The sequence below is a fragment of the Falco biarmicus genome, chromosome 6 (assembly GCF_023638135.1).
Source record: "Falco biarmicus isolate bFalBia1 chromosome 6, bFalBia1.pri, whole genome shotgun sequence".
In the NCBI taxonomy this organism is placed as follows: Eukaryota; Metazoa; Chordata; class Aves; order Falconiformes; family Falconidae; genus Falco; species Falco biarmicus.
The window spans coordinates 74,719,212-74,734,284 of record NC_079293.1 but is presented as its reverse complement, the minus strand read 5'-3'; the positions used below and the strand labels follow the sequence as shown (position 1 = coordinate 74,734,284).

Sequence of the window (15,073 nt, the reverse complement as noted above, 5' to 3'; positions counted from 1 at the left end):
TTTGTTAAAGCATGTTCATTAGTTGAAAATTACCAGCCGAGTAGCTAAAAGGTATTTACAAAGGCCACCAAAAATCCTTTCTGAGAAGGACTGTATGTATGTTTTTATTAGTGCATTGAAATGGCATTGCCAGGCACAGGACGTATGAATAACCTGCTCAGCAGTCCCTTGTCCCATTACTGAGGGTAAAGCTCCACTAACATCGCGTGCCCCTGGAAGGAGAGAGAGAAAGAACAGTCACAGAAAAGACTGATTATTACAGACACGCACTCAACTGGAGATGCCCATCTCCCAACTGTCATAAAATAAAAGGGAAGATGAAAATTGAGCTGATTCACTAAGAGGGCTCTGCAGACAGTGGTTTGACAGCTTCGGGACAGCACAGATGTGCTTCAGGCTGGCCAAGGCACCAGAGTCTACCCTGAGTAATGCATCAGGCTGTCCTGAGGGCCAAACTGGGAATCGAGGGTGAAGGCAATGCTAGGACCAGTGCCCTCAGGTGACAGAAGGCGAGCCCTGCCTGCTAGGTCCCCACCAGTCCCTGCAACCTGAACCATGGCTCCCATCCACAGCCTCAAGAATTGTAAGGAAGAGTCTCACCCCCATTTTTCTTGTAAAGACCCTTCTTCCTCAGATCAGAAAAACGATCCTCAGAAACCACAATTTGGGAAGTCTTTGAGAGTCACCAAAGGAAACCCCCAGAACATGGCTGAAATCTCTCTTTGCCTTTTGTACCAAACGGGCTGATGAGGGCTAATTGCCCAGGGATGATTCCGAGGCAGGCTGGAGAGTCTCTGAAGTGGACAAGGCAGGAGGAACTCACTGAACTCAGTCACAACAAGGAGGCAGCCAGCCAAGCCGGAGGGTATTATGAACCCCCAAGTGCCATGGGATTTTGGAGGTGCCCCCACGGCCGGTGTAACTAGACAGGATTTCATAGTACCAACAGGATCAGAAACATAATTCCTGCCCCTCTGCAGAGGGAACAGGGCCAGACCATACAGCACCATTACCTGCCCTCCTGCAGCACAGGCAGCAACCAGGCCGTATTGTCCTCCCTCCTTCCTCAACCTATGGGCAGCAGTAATTACCAGACGGCAGCCGGTGGCAGCAAAAGGATGTCCCAGTGAGAGGGAGCCACCCCAGTTATTGAACTTCTCCATAGGAGGAACTCCAACCTGCAAGAGCACACAGAGGAGAGGACACACAATCACCTGTCTGGAAGAAGACTGCCTGACCTACTCATGACAACGCCAAACCTACAACAGTCCAGGCTGGCTGTATGAAGTGTTCCTTGGCACGTAAAAGAGCCTGACAACAGGACAAAATTGTGCTAAAGGCTTTACTGCATCACCTGCAGCCAGACAGGTATACTCCACACTGTTAGAAAGCATGTCCAAGGACTGAGCCCCTCCCACTGTTTTTTATTCCCTCCTCTCCAACAATTACCATTACGGTTCTAAATCACCTCCTGCTCAAAATGGGAGCACCATTGCTCCCAAAGAAACTCCTCACATCGGGATTTGCTAACCCAGAATTCAAGAAGCATTGCTTCTCCTCACAGAACACAACAGCCCTGCTTTGCAGCACCACCACCATCCTGCTGCAACGAGGAATTAAATTAATCCTAAAGTTAAACTAAAGATAAAAGTGTCCTGACTGTGTCTTACCTTTGACTTTTTGCCCATGTAGTTTTGTGCAAACCAGTCCGAATCCATAGCTTTCAGGTTAGCCAGTATCTGCCCCTGGAAGGGAGAGGAGGGCAACATTAACAAGGATAATGGCAGACCTTGAGGAAAGCCTATGGACAGCGCTAGTAAACAGGAGTTGTCCTGAGGCTAGCTACAGCCACAAAACCAACACAGCCAACTAAAAAAGCATTCGACAGGATCAGCCCTGTCAATTAATGTTAGCTCAACCTTAACTAGAAAAAGACGCTGTCCAAGTAACAAGCCACGTCACCACAGTAACACACAGCCCCAATCCAATTAGTAGATGATGTGCAGAAGTGGTTTCCTTCATACAAGGGTCTTGGGAAAGCAAGGTTTATTTTTTTAAAGTATTATTTTAGAACAATCAGTATTCCTTTGGTGACTTCAAGCAACGTAAGCCACTTAGCATAGATTGTGTCAATGTAAAAATGTAGCATTTAAAATATATACAGTACTTATATTTAGACATAAATGTAGAATTACACCTATCTACATTTAGTGAAGGTCTTGAGACCTTTCACCAACACGAAAGCAGATGTCCACAGAATGACATTTTACAGTTAAAGGCATCCTTAGTGTTCAGAGTACTTACAGCAAAAGCTTCGTGGAATTCAAACACATCAATATCAGCCATGGTTAGACCAGCCTTCTCTAGCACTTTGGAAGTAGCATATGTTGGACTGAAGAAGAGTTAAGAAACAGAATTCTGGCGTGAATACGTTTCCTCATACCATCATCCCCCTTCTCCACAGTGACCCACATTACATTCCTTCTCTCTAGGGTTCATGGTACAGTGCTCTGCCTGTCACACTCCAACTAAAACACAACCCCAGGTAACTACTGCTAGTACCAACAGACCAAGGTGCCCCCCAGCAAATGAGGGTGGGTATTTCCGCCACAGCTGCTCTCCCATGTTAGCCACTTCCCCATCCTGAGTCACACCTAACACACCGGCTCTCACACCTTTCCGAGAAAGCCTGAAGAGATGTAATCTCTCAGGATACACTTCACAAAACACAAACATGTAACAGCAAGTCAAGGCTAGTTGTCACACTAGTATGGCCTGTTAGGGCATGTTCTTGATCATCACCACCTACCCCAGAAGCAGCTGGTCCTTTGGATCTTGGGACACATACACAAAGTCCCTGCACAGGAGAAATGCTGTTAGCAACAGAAAGAGAAGAAAGGGAGAGCAAACTTCAGAAGCCACATAGAGTAGTCCCTTTTTACCTTAGGTAGGCCTTTGGTTTGTATCCCATTGCCAGAGCCTTCTCCTCAGACATGAGCAGAACTGCTGAAGCACCATCCGTCTGAAACAGGCAGACAAAAGCAAGATCACTGCCTGAAGAACAAGCACACCCTGCACACAAAATGAGCCTGACAGCCCTCCAGCAGAGCAACTGGCAAGAAAGGACCCAAATGTAACCGGAGCTTCCAGGACATCCCCCTATGATATGGGACAAAGAACAACTCTGCATGACAGAGCTGATGGATAGATAGATGGATGATCTCCGAATGGTGTTAGCACACACATTACTGAAGCACTTCCTTAGAGTTCAGACCCACAACTCCCCCTGGTTTCAAACAGGACAGAAATCCCTAAAATCCCTGCCTCTCCTGAGAACAAGCTGGTTACCCCAAACACTCACCTGTCTACTTGGCTCCGTCCCAGAACAGGAGTATAATTCTGGGATGACACAAGCCACAGGCTCACCACATTATTGCAAAGATGAACATCACAGCTTTGGCACATGACCACTTATTTGGGGCTAATAGCCTAAGCTCGCCTACAGACCTGTGGCACAGAGCACACCAACAGCATTTCTGCTGTTCCTAACACCAAGGCCGTGCCATTACCAGGCTTTTTTAAGTCCCCAAGAACGCTAAGGATTAAATAGCATCGCTGCTGAAAGAGCTCCAGCAGTAGTTACTTGCTTCCTTTGAAATGCTCATCACAAACTGTGAAAAACCTTTTAAATACACAAGAACCGGTCAGGGCCGCATGCAGGAACATGACCGCCACCTTGAGCCCTCTGTGGGAGACTTCCAGTGGCAACCACCTTCTGTAAGGCTCAGATACACCTCACCTAATTTACACAACTACCTTAAAACTTCAGCATCTAAAAAAGCTTCCTTTAAAAGCGCTAAAGAGAGAAAAAGGAGGATATGCAAAAGAGAGCTCGTCATAGATGTGCTAGAGAAATCTCTCCTTCCTCTCTGTGGATTGCAGGGCAAGCCTTAAAGTGACAAGTTTAGGCTAAAACTACTAACTTCTAGACTTAAAATGTGATCAATCCCATCTGGGACAGAATTTTCACATGTGCCTTTGAATGATCAACCCTTATAAGGCAGCTACAGAAAAATCAACAGGTAACACAGACCAAGACTTCAGGTGTTTAATTATTGATTTTAAAAAGAAACAATCCAGTACCCAAGATAACCAGATGGTAATACAGATCAAAGTTACCCTTGAAAAATCTGAAAGCAGGTGACATTACAAAGGGGACAACTAACTCCCACAGATTGTAACAGCTTGACCTACACACCTATGGGAGGCAGAGGGTAAACCAGACAGTTCTCCCTTCTGGCTCACAGGGATGGGAACACACATTACCAGGAAGGAGGAGTTGGCAGCTGTGACTGTTCCATAGGGCTTGACAAAAGCTGGCTTCAGCTTGCCCATCTGCTCAAGTGAGGAAGGACGGATCCCATTGTCTTTGGTAACTGTATCTTTGCCTGTTGATGAAAAAAAAAAAAAAATTAAACTACAAAAGTCAGCAATATACATGAGTTTGCACATCAGCAGTCCAGGGGGGGGGAAAAGAAACAATCGGAAAACTGTGCTTTTTATGAGAAGTGGGAAGAGGAAAAAACAGAAAATCCATTCATGGTATCAGCATATTTAACCTGGCTAAAAAAATACCACTTAAAAATTAAAGCTGCATCACTTTCTCTCTGAAGATTGCAAAAATGAAGCACTGCTATCTATTTACTGTAAGAAAAAATTAGTACATGGAAAACTCACTTGATTAAAGAATTTAAATTCAGATTATAAAGCCTAAATGGGAGAACTGGGCCTAAATCAGTATACATTTATGTGCCAAGTTTTGAGGAAGTAAGAGCACTAGGAAGAACCAAATGTATACACCTTCAACTACACCAGCTGCTTAAATAAGCCAGTTAACAAAAATTACCAATTTTAGTATAAAGACTGTATGTAAGCATGAATCTAGGAAACTAAGTACAGAGTAAAAGTGCCCCAGATGGATAGGTATTACACCAAAGCATGTCCACTGGCTGATGGGGGATAAGGGTAGAAATCAGGCCACAGAAAGGACAGCTTAAATTTTCTCCCCAAACTATTTCATATTGGAGCAATGACTGTGAGGCTGGTGAACCGGAGTCTACCAAGATAAACACATTTCAGCTCTTCCTATCCAGCGTCTGATTGATCAGATCAGGATTTTATTAGGCTTTCTATTCATTGTTAGTGATTTGGGCTATAAACATGGGTTCTCTTGTCCGACTGAAAGAGCAGGGGGATTCTTGGTCCAACCGTTCTGATCTTCCTTGCTGTATCACCACTTAGCATGGATACAAGATGGGTATTACAATATTTAGGTAACTAAGTATATGTTTATATATTTAGATGTGTATGTTTAGAAACATGCTCCTATGTCAGTAGTTTTCCGAGGAGAAACAGTCTCTCACGAGTTAAAATCCATATCAGATATACAGAACATTATGAATCTGACCCCAGTACTTCCCCTCCTTTACTAAATAAAGTATTTCTTTATTGCATGAAGTGAATGCTAACAATGAAACATGCATTTTTACCTGGCACTTTGAAGGGTACCACATCAAGTAGCAAGCCTCCATCCTGGGCTTTCTTAGCTAGTGTGTGTGAACGGAGGGCATACTCATCTTGCTCCAAACGGGAAATGGCAAAGGCAGCAGCCAAACGATCAGCGGAGTGCCCCATAGTCTCACTGGTGGAGAACTCTGCCACAGCTGGGAGCTACAAAACAGAAAAATAAAGTCAGCACACATCAACACCCATCCCTGAGCAGTTACATACAGTTCAGAAGTTGGTTAAGCCCTGCACAGTCAGCCAGTGAAACCTTTTTGTTTATTACGCAGGGCAGTTTAATATTAGAGTTATGCAATTAACACACAGTGACTTGGGCAAACATATTAGAAGAAGCATCACTTTCAAAGACTTTAGAAAAAAAATGCATAAAAATGAGGTCCAGACTGCTGCTTACTGCAGGGGTTCAAGAACTGTACTGCATTTGCACGCGCAGACAAAAGAGCAGCTGCCTTCTGCATTGAACAAGGAACCCCCTCTGAAGGGTGAACAGACTTTTTGGGCTAAAGTGAAACAACATATCCTGGGACCTTAAAACTCCCTGTCAAATACTTCCTCAAGAAAAACCAGAGACAGGTGATTTCAGCTTAGTTTTCACTCTTCCAGCAGCACACAGGAAATCCCTGCATGCATTTAAATCTGCAATTTTCATATCTTTGCTGGACTTTGGACCTCACCTCTGCTGTACATACACTGTGCTTCACTGCACTCACACTAAAGGCAGGCAGCAGCAGCGCAGACACACAGTTTTCTTGTGAAGAGTTCGGTGATGGTAAGGAGAGAAGTGCTTTTCCTTCTCATCTCCACCACGTAGTAATTCACCCCCCTCATGCCGCCAGACAAAGAAGAGTGGCTCCCTCTACAGCAGACTCCTGCTTTTAACAAGCAGACTGCAGATTCTCATCAGGGCCCAAACAGGGGAGCTGAACACATTTAGCACCTGGCAGGGTTTGGCCAGGAACAGCAATCATAAGGCACATTTAAGATGCATTAATCAAACAACAATTCTATTCATATAGTAAGGATATTCCTCTCTGATATTAAGCATGTTACTTCTATTATCTAGGAAAAAAAAATCTGCTGATCCTTTAGGACCCTTGCATAAGTTTTGTATTTCTGGGGGAAAAAGTTTCTACTTTTGCAGTCTCCAGCACAGTTTGTCTAGGAGTTGTAGGACAGGGAGGTTTTGAATTTAGTTAGGTTTACTGAAGACATACAAGACAACAAAGCAGAGAGTCACAACGCTATGAGATCCATTAATCAACTGCAGTTTTAACTTAAAGCACAGGACAAAGATCCAATAAAAGGCAAGCCACAAGCAGCCACCTTACACTTTTTAAATCCTCTCCATTGAGGCTAGAAAAATTACCTAAGACAATTTGTTTTACACCTCCCTAGAAAACAGTTTAGAAAACATATCTAAATGTCTGGAAAAAAATTACCTCAGGAGCGAAGTAGTCAGGGCGAATTTTGGAAATCAGGGAGAGCTTTTGGCCTAACGTCTTGGCTCGGTTAAGAGTCAGCATAGTCTTCCTCATCTTCCTACTGTGACGAATGGGAACATCTGACATTAACTCCACACCCCCAGCTACCACAACATCGCACTGTCCAGCTGCAATCATACCCACGCCTGCAGAACAAGACAAGAGTTTCCCATGAGAGCTGTGGGAAGAACTGACACTTAGCCCGTTAGTGCTTTGGATACTACTACATTTTATTTCCTTCTTCAGCCTCTGGCTTTGGCCAAGTTATACAACACATGTTTAACAGAGACAGCCATTTTCTGAATCATGCTGGTTTTACAACTTTGCTTCTACTTCTCTTTGTCACATGCAGCAGTTGGGAGAAGAACATCCCCAGCAATTTGAGACAGTAGCCGGGTCTCAATTTTTTTTGCTCTGTTTAGGCTAAGTCAAAAACAAACGTAGCCTGAAAGGTAGCAACTTCCTTATCATGATGGAGTCTTTACCTCCCAAGCTGAAGTAGACACTGAGCAGAGACTACTGCTGAAGGCAAAGGGTTATCAAGCTGCTGGCAGGTCTGCAGCAGACACTTGATTCATATTATATTTTGTTGGTTCAAAAACTTCCATTCCAGAATTTCTTCAGATGCTTACTTATATTCACTAAGCACTGCAAGTTAGACAAGGTATGCAGAGGAGCTGCTAAGCTCCTTCCCAAACCCATAGCTTCTTCCAGCCAACGTACCTGTGGTCATAGCCTGGTTTGAAGAAATGCAAGCCATGGTGACTGTGTGGGCTGGAGTTTTGTCTGAGAAACCTGCTCCCAAGGCAGCCTATAAGCAACAAAGAATGGCTGTTAAAACCAGCACCTTTTTGCTCCACAGGGTCAGAACTACCTTCCGCCCAGCAACACACCTTTCCACACTAAGCTGAAAACAAGTACATCAAGTTTTCATTCAGCCAACTACTCATCCCCTCCCCAGACTCCGGGAACAGGAGGAAACAAGGTTCTCAGTTGCATCATGCAGACAGTCACTGGCCATCCCCGTTAATAAAGTGACAAACTAACTGCACACTTCACAATTTCAAAAGAACTTCCAACTACTTAGCATCATCTTTGCTTCACCTTATTTGCAAAGGCAATATAGGAAGGGAATTATTTAGAGCCCCTCAGTACAAGGCACCGTGACCTGCTTCACACAGTACAGAAAACATTTCCTGCAGTTCAGAACACAGCCTCTCAATCTGATGCAGCTGAGAGCACGGCCTCCTACCACAAGAGAGCTGCCCACAGCAAGACCTTCCCTAGTTGAGATGTGGCCAACTGGTTTAAAGTTCAACAGTTGTTCCCAAGTTAAAATTATACCACAGCCTCATCTGACTGGCAGGTGACCAAAGCGAGTATTCGCATACACAAGGCTAAAACGGCTGATGGAACTGGACAGCCTCATAACCACCTCCTCAGTCGTTCCAGCCCAGGTTACATCATGGTTTTGCCAAGTTGCAGAGAGCAAGATCAGAAGCTCCAGATTACAGAAAATCACATGCTGCCTCCGTAACATTACTGCAGTAGACCAGCTTCTTTCTGTGTATAATATGCAAATTGTGTTTTCTAACTGCCCGAAAAAAGGGCAGGTAAGCTACTCCATTTCAAATCATTCAAAAGCTGCATCTGATCAGCCAATAAAATAAATAAATACCACAGTAATCTATGACAGCACACTCTAGTCCTCTCAAGTACTTTGGACAAGCCAGCATTTAAATCAGTTAAGAGCTGAGTGATCACCAATCACTAACAAAAGCTTCCCTCTCAAGGAAGAATCAAGTAGAGGCTTCACTGCATTAAAATACACTTGATCTACAGCAGATTTCAACAGGAGGGAGAGTCCCATACAGTTGACACATACAATACTGCACAACTAGTTCATACTCGCAAATCATGTTTAAACAAACCATAATACTGCAAATTTCTTTTTTTGCGCCAAGTGTTTGTCATCTTCATGCTAGCTGCAGAAATCAGACTCACAGAGGAAATGCTGCAAGTAACCTACCTCTCTGGCAACATTACTCGTTTTCACCTCCTGGATAACTGTGCCATAAACAATGTAATCAACAGCATCCTTTGGGACACTGGTCCGGTTCAGCAACCCCCTGAGGAGAAGAATAAAAAAAAAGAATTTGCACCATGTAAGCAATAACTACGTCACAGTCCTCCAACATACTCTTTCTGCCAGCTTGGCTGGAGAACAAGGCAACAATGGAGCCACATCTTCTGCCCCTAGTTAAGAAGAAATCTTGCATGCATATGTACTTAATGAAAAGTGTAATTTGCTATGGACTGCAAATAATCATGGTGATAATAGCAATATAAATTATTACATAATTTCATGAAAGCAACTGCTCTACACTCCCTCCACCCCCAAAATGGCTGTTAGTATCTTCCCCAAATCGGAGTATTCTGACATCAAAAATTTAAAGGAAGAGGGCCTTAAGAGCTAAAGCTGATCACCTTTTGTTTAGGAACATTTAAAAATTCAGTAAAGACACACAGAAAATAAGCAGTGTGTTTTCACCATATGGCATCATTTGCCAAAACAACTTGACAAACATGTCACCACAACAAATCCCACTGCGGGCAGTGATTTAAGGCCACTGGGATACAAATGCAGTTTCATGCACTAAAAAGCACCAAATAACAACAAAACTAAGGGCCCCTCAATCAGTAACTTCTCTTCTGCAGCACATTAAAACCCCCTCTATGTCCGGACACAGCCCTCACACACGACTAACATGCTGCCTGTCAAGCAGATTAGCCTGCCGTGGCTAAACATGGCATTCAGATTTCGCACAACTGCACCAACCTCATGATCTTTCTCTGAGCCTTGAGATCTCCCTCCCCCCCAGTAAAGCCTTCTCTCTTTTCAACAGCACTTTGCCCTGCTTCTCAACACAACAAACCCACTCCTAACAACCTACAGCTTTTGTCAAATCACTGCAGAGTGGAAAGGACAGGCAAGATGATAGAATTAGCTTGTTATTCTTGTTGCCACTTAAGTTTTTCCCTGCATTGCCCAGACTGTTTTTCCCATGAATTGTAAGCACGCCTCAACAGCAGCTACGACCTCTGTATTTAGAAAACTACAGTCAGAATTCAAACTAAAGTTTGTCAAGCAGGACAACAAAGCCATCTCTTTCTAATAGCACATTTTAGCACAAGCCTATTGTAAGCCCCACTGCTTAAGCCACCTATGAAGGTGGTGGTGGACCATGAAAAATTAAGGCCCTGGATCATGTCATTCAGAGTCTGAGACAAAGCTAGAGCCTTGACTTTCAAATCTGTTGAAGCTACCATACCAGCGTTGGGACCCCAGCATCTCAACAAGTTTTTTGGGCCCTTCTAGTGTTCAATTTACTTACTGCAGTGCTGCTCTTGCTAAGTCATGTGGCATAAGATCTGCATACCTGAAAGTTAAAGAAGAAAGGCAGAAACTTAGGGGTGTCAGAAACCGATACAGATGTCCACTTCACCACTGTAAGCGCACATCAGTGGCAAAGAACTGGTGACATACCAGAAATGCTCTGCTGCATTTATAATCAAACATTTCATACCCCGGGTTGTGAGGACTATTGGTGTGTAAGCCAGCATGCAATTGCTGTAGTAAAACCACTGGAAAGCAATAGTTACAGAATAAAGAAATCCCCTAGCCATCCTCAGAAAGTTAGGTCTGATTCTAATTCAGCTGTGGATTTGGTGGCATGACAGTCTAGCAAGAAGAGTCTACAGCAGATTCTCTGCATCTGTCCTGCTAGTTTTGTGAAACTTGTTGCTTTATTTGCTGTAAATTTACCAGCAGGTTCCTCTAGACATGCAGCACAAATCCTCGTTCTTCTCAGAATTCACATACATGGTTAACCTTCAGACCACGTTTTTTCATTAGGTAAGCTGGAATAACTAGCAGCCTAACTTCCATACTTCTAGGCATAAGAATAACTACATTAAAAAGAACAAGTAAGCTGATTTTTTTTCACAGAGATTCTATAATTAACCAAGTCAGCATGTATTTTCCTCTTATTTTATACTTACGAGGTGCCAGACTGCAAAAATGGAATACGGACACCATCTACCACAACGATATTCTTCGTGCCACTTTTGGCTAAGGTCTTCTTACTCTTAGGCTGGGCTGCCGAAAAAGAAGTAATGTTAACAAGAATACCAGCAAGCTTAAAGTAAGACCCTGTAAAAACTACTAGAAAACAGGAAAATGTTCTCTTTTGGTGCATAAGTCAAAAGCAGGGTAGGTAGGACACCTGAGCTGTAATCTTGTCTCCCTCTGGCTAATTATGAGATGTGTGAAACATGATTTAACAACTTGGTACATCCCCCATCAGCAGAGGGATTCATCTATAGTTACACTGAAGCAATGGTACAGCTGAGAACAAAGCCACGTAACTCCCAGTCTCTATTACCACTGACAAGAATACTGCAGGAAGACATCCCTCTCAAAATGCTGTACAGCTTTCAATATGAATGAGGCAGACCAAATTCAGAGTGTGAGTAAGATCTCCCACTTGGGGAACAGCAAGGACTTCAATTAGCGACCAACTTACTTTCCACAGTAACTGCCTATATACATGCTCTTACTGCACAGTGAAAGTGAGATAATTCAAGGTAATCAAAACAGTTCAGGAAGTCAACTTTCACTCCCAGAGGAAAGCAGTAGCACAAAGAATGCATATATTTGCTGTGGGTAACTTGTTACTTCTCTTGTATGGTGTCTGAGCATCTCAGGTTCAAGACAAAGCATGTCATGGTAAGAGTATTGTTCAACAGGCCGCTGACACAGCTCTTCTGAAGTAACGATTAACAAAGACTTCAATGAGAATTTCCTAATACCACGAGGCCTGTAAATCTTAATGAGCATATGGGGCAGCTCCTTTTACAAGCAGGAGGACAGAGACACGTAAAAGCAGATTAAGGCCAGGAAACACTGTGCTCAAGCAAATGCCAGCACTAGGATGAAACTCCAGCACTGTTCTTGGGTTATATAAGGCTTTCTGTGCAGAGCCAAGGAGACGAGGGGGAGCTGCTGTCTAGGCCCATTTCCAAACCCCAGGCAGCTCAAAGCATTAGTCCCCTGAGCCACCCCCCACAATGAATCCCAGAATGCCAGATCACCTGGACTGCTCGCTAAGTGCCATGGCTAAAAATCTGTGTAACTGTGCATGTTCAGCAGCTCCACCAAGACCTGAGCCTCTCACTGGTCTTGTTGGACTTCAGAGCTAATTCCACAAGCTCCTCCTTGTCACGGACAATTCCCTCCCCTCTGGGCAAGTAAGCTGGTTATGCCCAGACAGTTCATAAACCCCGAGTTCAGCTTCTCTGTTTAGGTTCTAGAAATAGCTATCTGTCAGGTGACAATGGAGCGTCAGCTCTGGACTGGGCAGAGCTGCTGAGAGCCAGGGGCATTCAGAGGTTGAAGGGACTCTGCCGCAAACAGCAGTTTGCCTGTAGTTTTACTTGTTTGCAGTTTTTGAGCACTCAAACTAAAGCAGTCTGTGCCGCTTGTCTGAGATTTAAGCGGAATGAGACTCTGGAAAAGGGTGGCAGCTTCAAAAATAGTCTTCTCTAGCACAGACCCACTGCTTTTCCTGTTTTTTTTCACTCTACCTGCAGCTTGTAACGGTGAAGAGCAGCTCAGTGATCGAGCAACTGAAAAACAAGAAAGAAAAAAATAGCGTATGTCAAACAAGAAATGTTAAAAACATTTCTAGTTTCTGTAAGAACTATTAAAAAAATAAGATAACTATTAAAAAAAGTAAGACAACTGCACTAGAGCATCTGTGAGCTCTTTATTAGTTTACTTTGTTCACAAAAACAACACAGGTCACATTACCTGTTAACATGAGATTCCTCCCACACCTGATGTGGGAAGGGACAAATACAGCAACAACAGAATTAGCTAGTTAAAAAAAGAAGTCATGTTTTTATAAGATGACAATGGAACAGAGATTCAGATACAAGCAACCATTCCAAACCCAAGACTTAAAACCAGAATTTTATGACCTACCAATTCAAGCTTTTAATAAACTTAAAAGATACTTACAGACCCTGGCAGCCCATGCTGAGGAAGCAGGGAGGTTTCTGATGGCATGGGTCAGCATGGAACTCATTTTGATATCTAGAAAATGGAGAAAGACTGATCCTAGTCCAATCTAGCCTATGCAGAGCAATTTCAGGTTAAGCGATCTGCCTGCTTCACACATGGCCAAAAAAGCGTAGAAAGAAAAGACAGTCCAAGGGCAGCAGTGCAGAGAATACTTCCTACTACATTTTTTGAACAGCATCTAACACACAAGGAGTCTGGCTTACAACTGTGGCCTGCAAATGTTCATGTAAATAAATACTCATCTCTCCAGTGACCCAGCACTGTACTGACAGCAGCCAGTGCCGCTTTCAGTCCCCCTCCCAGTAACTGTTCCACCACTTCCTTCCCCACTGGAAAATTGTCCCAGTGCCCAGCCAATCTCACTACCAGCGTGACTTTCCTGATGCATTCTCCTTGGCACAATTTCATGCTGCTACCTCTTATTTTAACCATTGATGGTAACCTCAGTAACTCCCTGTTGAATAGCCCCACAAGAAGCAGAATAAGTTGGTATCCACTACCCCAAAAAACTTCCTCTGTAGCCTTCATGAAGCTAATTCCAGTACAGGGTTTCCCTACAAACAAATCCTCAACTACAGTTTTTACTGCCCAGGGCAAAAAAAACCCCATATCTCACGGCTCGTTCTTTTGCTGCTTCACAGTAACATCCACTGCACTCTGTCACTCTTCTGGCACTGAAGCAGCGCTCTTCCTCCAAAATACACACACTTCCCCTCAAGGGTTGCAGAAGCACCTGCAGCCCCAAGCCCAGCACACCCAGGTATTGCAGGTCTCTACTGTTTCTCAAAACTCAGTGTAAGCTGCCAGCCACCCCCTTCCACTTTGACACCTCACACCCTACAGCTCCGGACCTGCAACATGCCACGCAGCACTCCTCATTCCCCAGCCTGCTCTAGCTATGTTGGCATCCCAAAACCCAAACCTAGGCCCCTCACATCAGTAAAGGTCCAAAAATCAAACCTCCTCCCACGCATACTTCTCTGGATCACCTCCCTACAACAGTGCTCGCCCTCCACCCGTGCTGAGCTCCCTCCCTACACTTCTTTCCCCAATTTTCCCTGCGCAACTGACAAAACTCCTCCTCTCCAGGTCCCCAAGCCGGACCCACGCCCTGCACACCGCACAGCTGCTCTCCTCACAACGCACCCACCGGCCTCGCCCCCCACCACACACGCTATCCCCCATGTTTTTTGTAAGTCAGCCGCTCCCCTGGCACCCCAACGAGACAGCACGCGAACTGAACCGGCCAAAGCTCCTTCCAGAGCCTGCAGGATCTGCCCCGCTTCCACAGCAGCCCCTACTGCCCTTCCCCTCTCCACACACAACACCCCCGACCCTCGCACACGTTTCGCACACACACGCTGCACATCCACCCCGTGCGCTCACAGAGAACACAAGCTACACCCCCACGCACTACACATCCGCTTCTCTCCCTGCCCAACAGCCGCTCCTCACCCCACGCACAGACCAGAGCCACTACCCACCCACTCCTCGGCATGCACACACCTCACAGCCACCTTCACCCTTTGCCCGCCTCCCCTGCACCCCCAACCGACCGCCCCGACGGCCCCCTCACCCCCCGCAGGCCCCACCACCCACGCACCTCCGCCGGCACGCAGCACCGCCCCGCACTACCGCCACCGCCTCCTCCCCTCAGGAAGGACCCCGCGCCCTCCGCAGCCTCCGGGGTGCCCGCCGCCTGTCCCGTAGCCCCTGCCCGCGCCCTCCCGCGCTCCCGTCCTCCCGCCAGCCTCCACCGCCGCTCGGTACAGACCAAAAAATTCCGAGACCTCGCGGTGAGCGCGAAAGAGCGAGGGAGGCGGGAGGCGGCTGCTGCGCAGGGAACAGGCAGCGCCGCGGACAG

At 45.3% G+C, this 15,073-nt stretch overlaps 1 protein-coding gene across 1 annotated transcript; it reads right to left on the bottom strand.

Annotated features, from left to right (window-relative positions):
• Positions 1 to 77: 77 nt before the first annotated feature.
• Positions 78 to 14,866, bottom strand: HADHB (hydroxyacyl-CoA dehydrogenase trifunctional multienzyme complex subunit beta). Its single transcript, XM_056343203.1, has 16 exons — positions 14,813 to 14,866; positions 13,147 to 13,221; positions 12,711 to 12,752; positions 11,127 to 11,223; positions 10,460 to 10,504; positions 9,094 to 9,193; positions 7,788 to 7,875; positions 7,023 to 7,210; positions 5,550 to 5,730; positions 4,327 to 4,448; positions 2,943 to 3,022; positions 2,810 to 2,857; positions 2,305 to 2,392; positions 1,671 to 1,745; positions 1,014 to 1,178; positions 78 to 212 (listed from the first exon to the last, which is right to left on the bottom strand). The coding sequence occupies exons 2-16, from the start codon at positions 13,211 to 13,213 to the stop codon at positions 177 to 179; spliced, it is 1,422 nt and encodes a 473-aa protein (XP_056199178.1). The 5' UTR covers positions 13,214 to 13,221; positions 14,813 to 14,866; the 3' UTR covers positions 78 to 176.
• Positions 14,867 to 15,073: the final 207 nt, after the last annotated feature.

Excerpts from the sequence above, each read along its gene's own strand:
- HADHB (XM_056343203.1), bottom strand. The coding sequence starts at position 13,213 with ATGAGTTCCATGCTGACCCATGCCATCAGAAACCTCCCTGCTTCCTCA. Across the intron at positions 9,194-10,459 it reads TTAGCAAGAGCAGCACTGCA|GGGGTTGCTGAACCGGACCA; the intron begins GTAAGTAAATTG and ends TCTTCTCCTCAG. Across the intron at positions 2,858-2,942 it reads AAACCAAAGGCCTACCTAAG|GGACTTTGTGTATGTGTCCC; the intron begins GTAAAAAGGGAC and ends TCTCCTGTGCAG.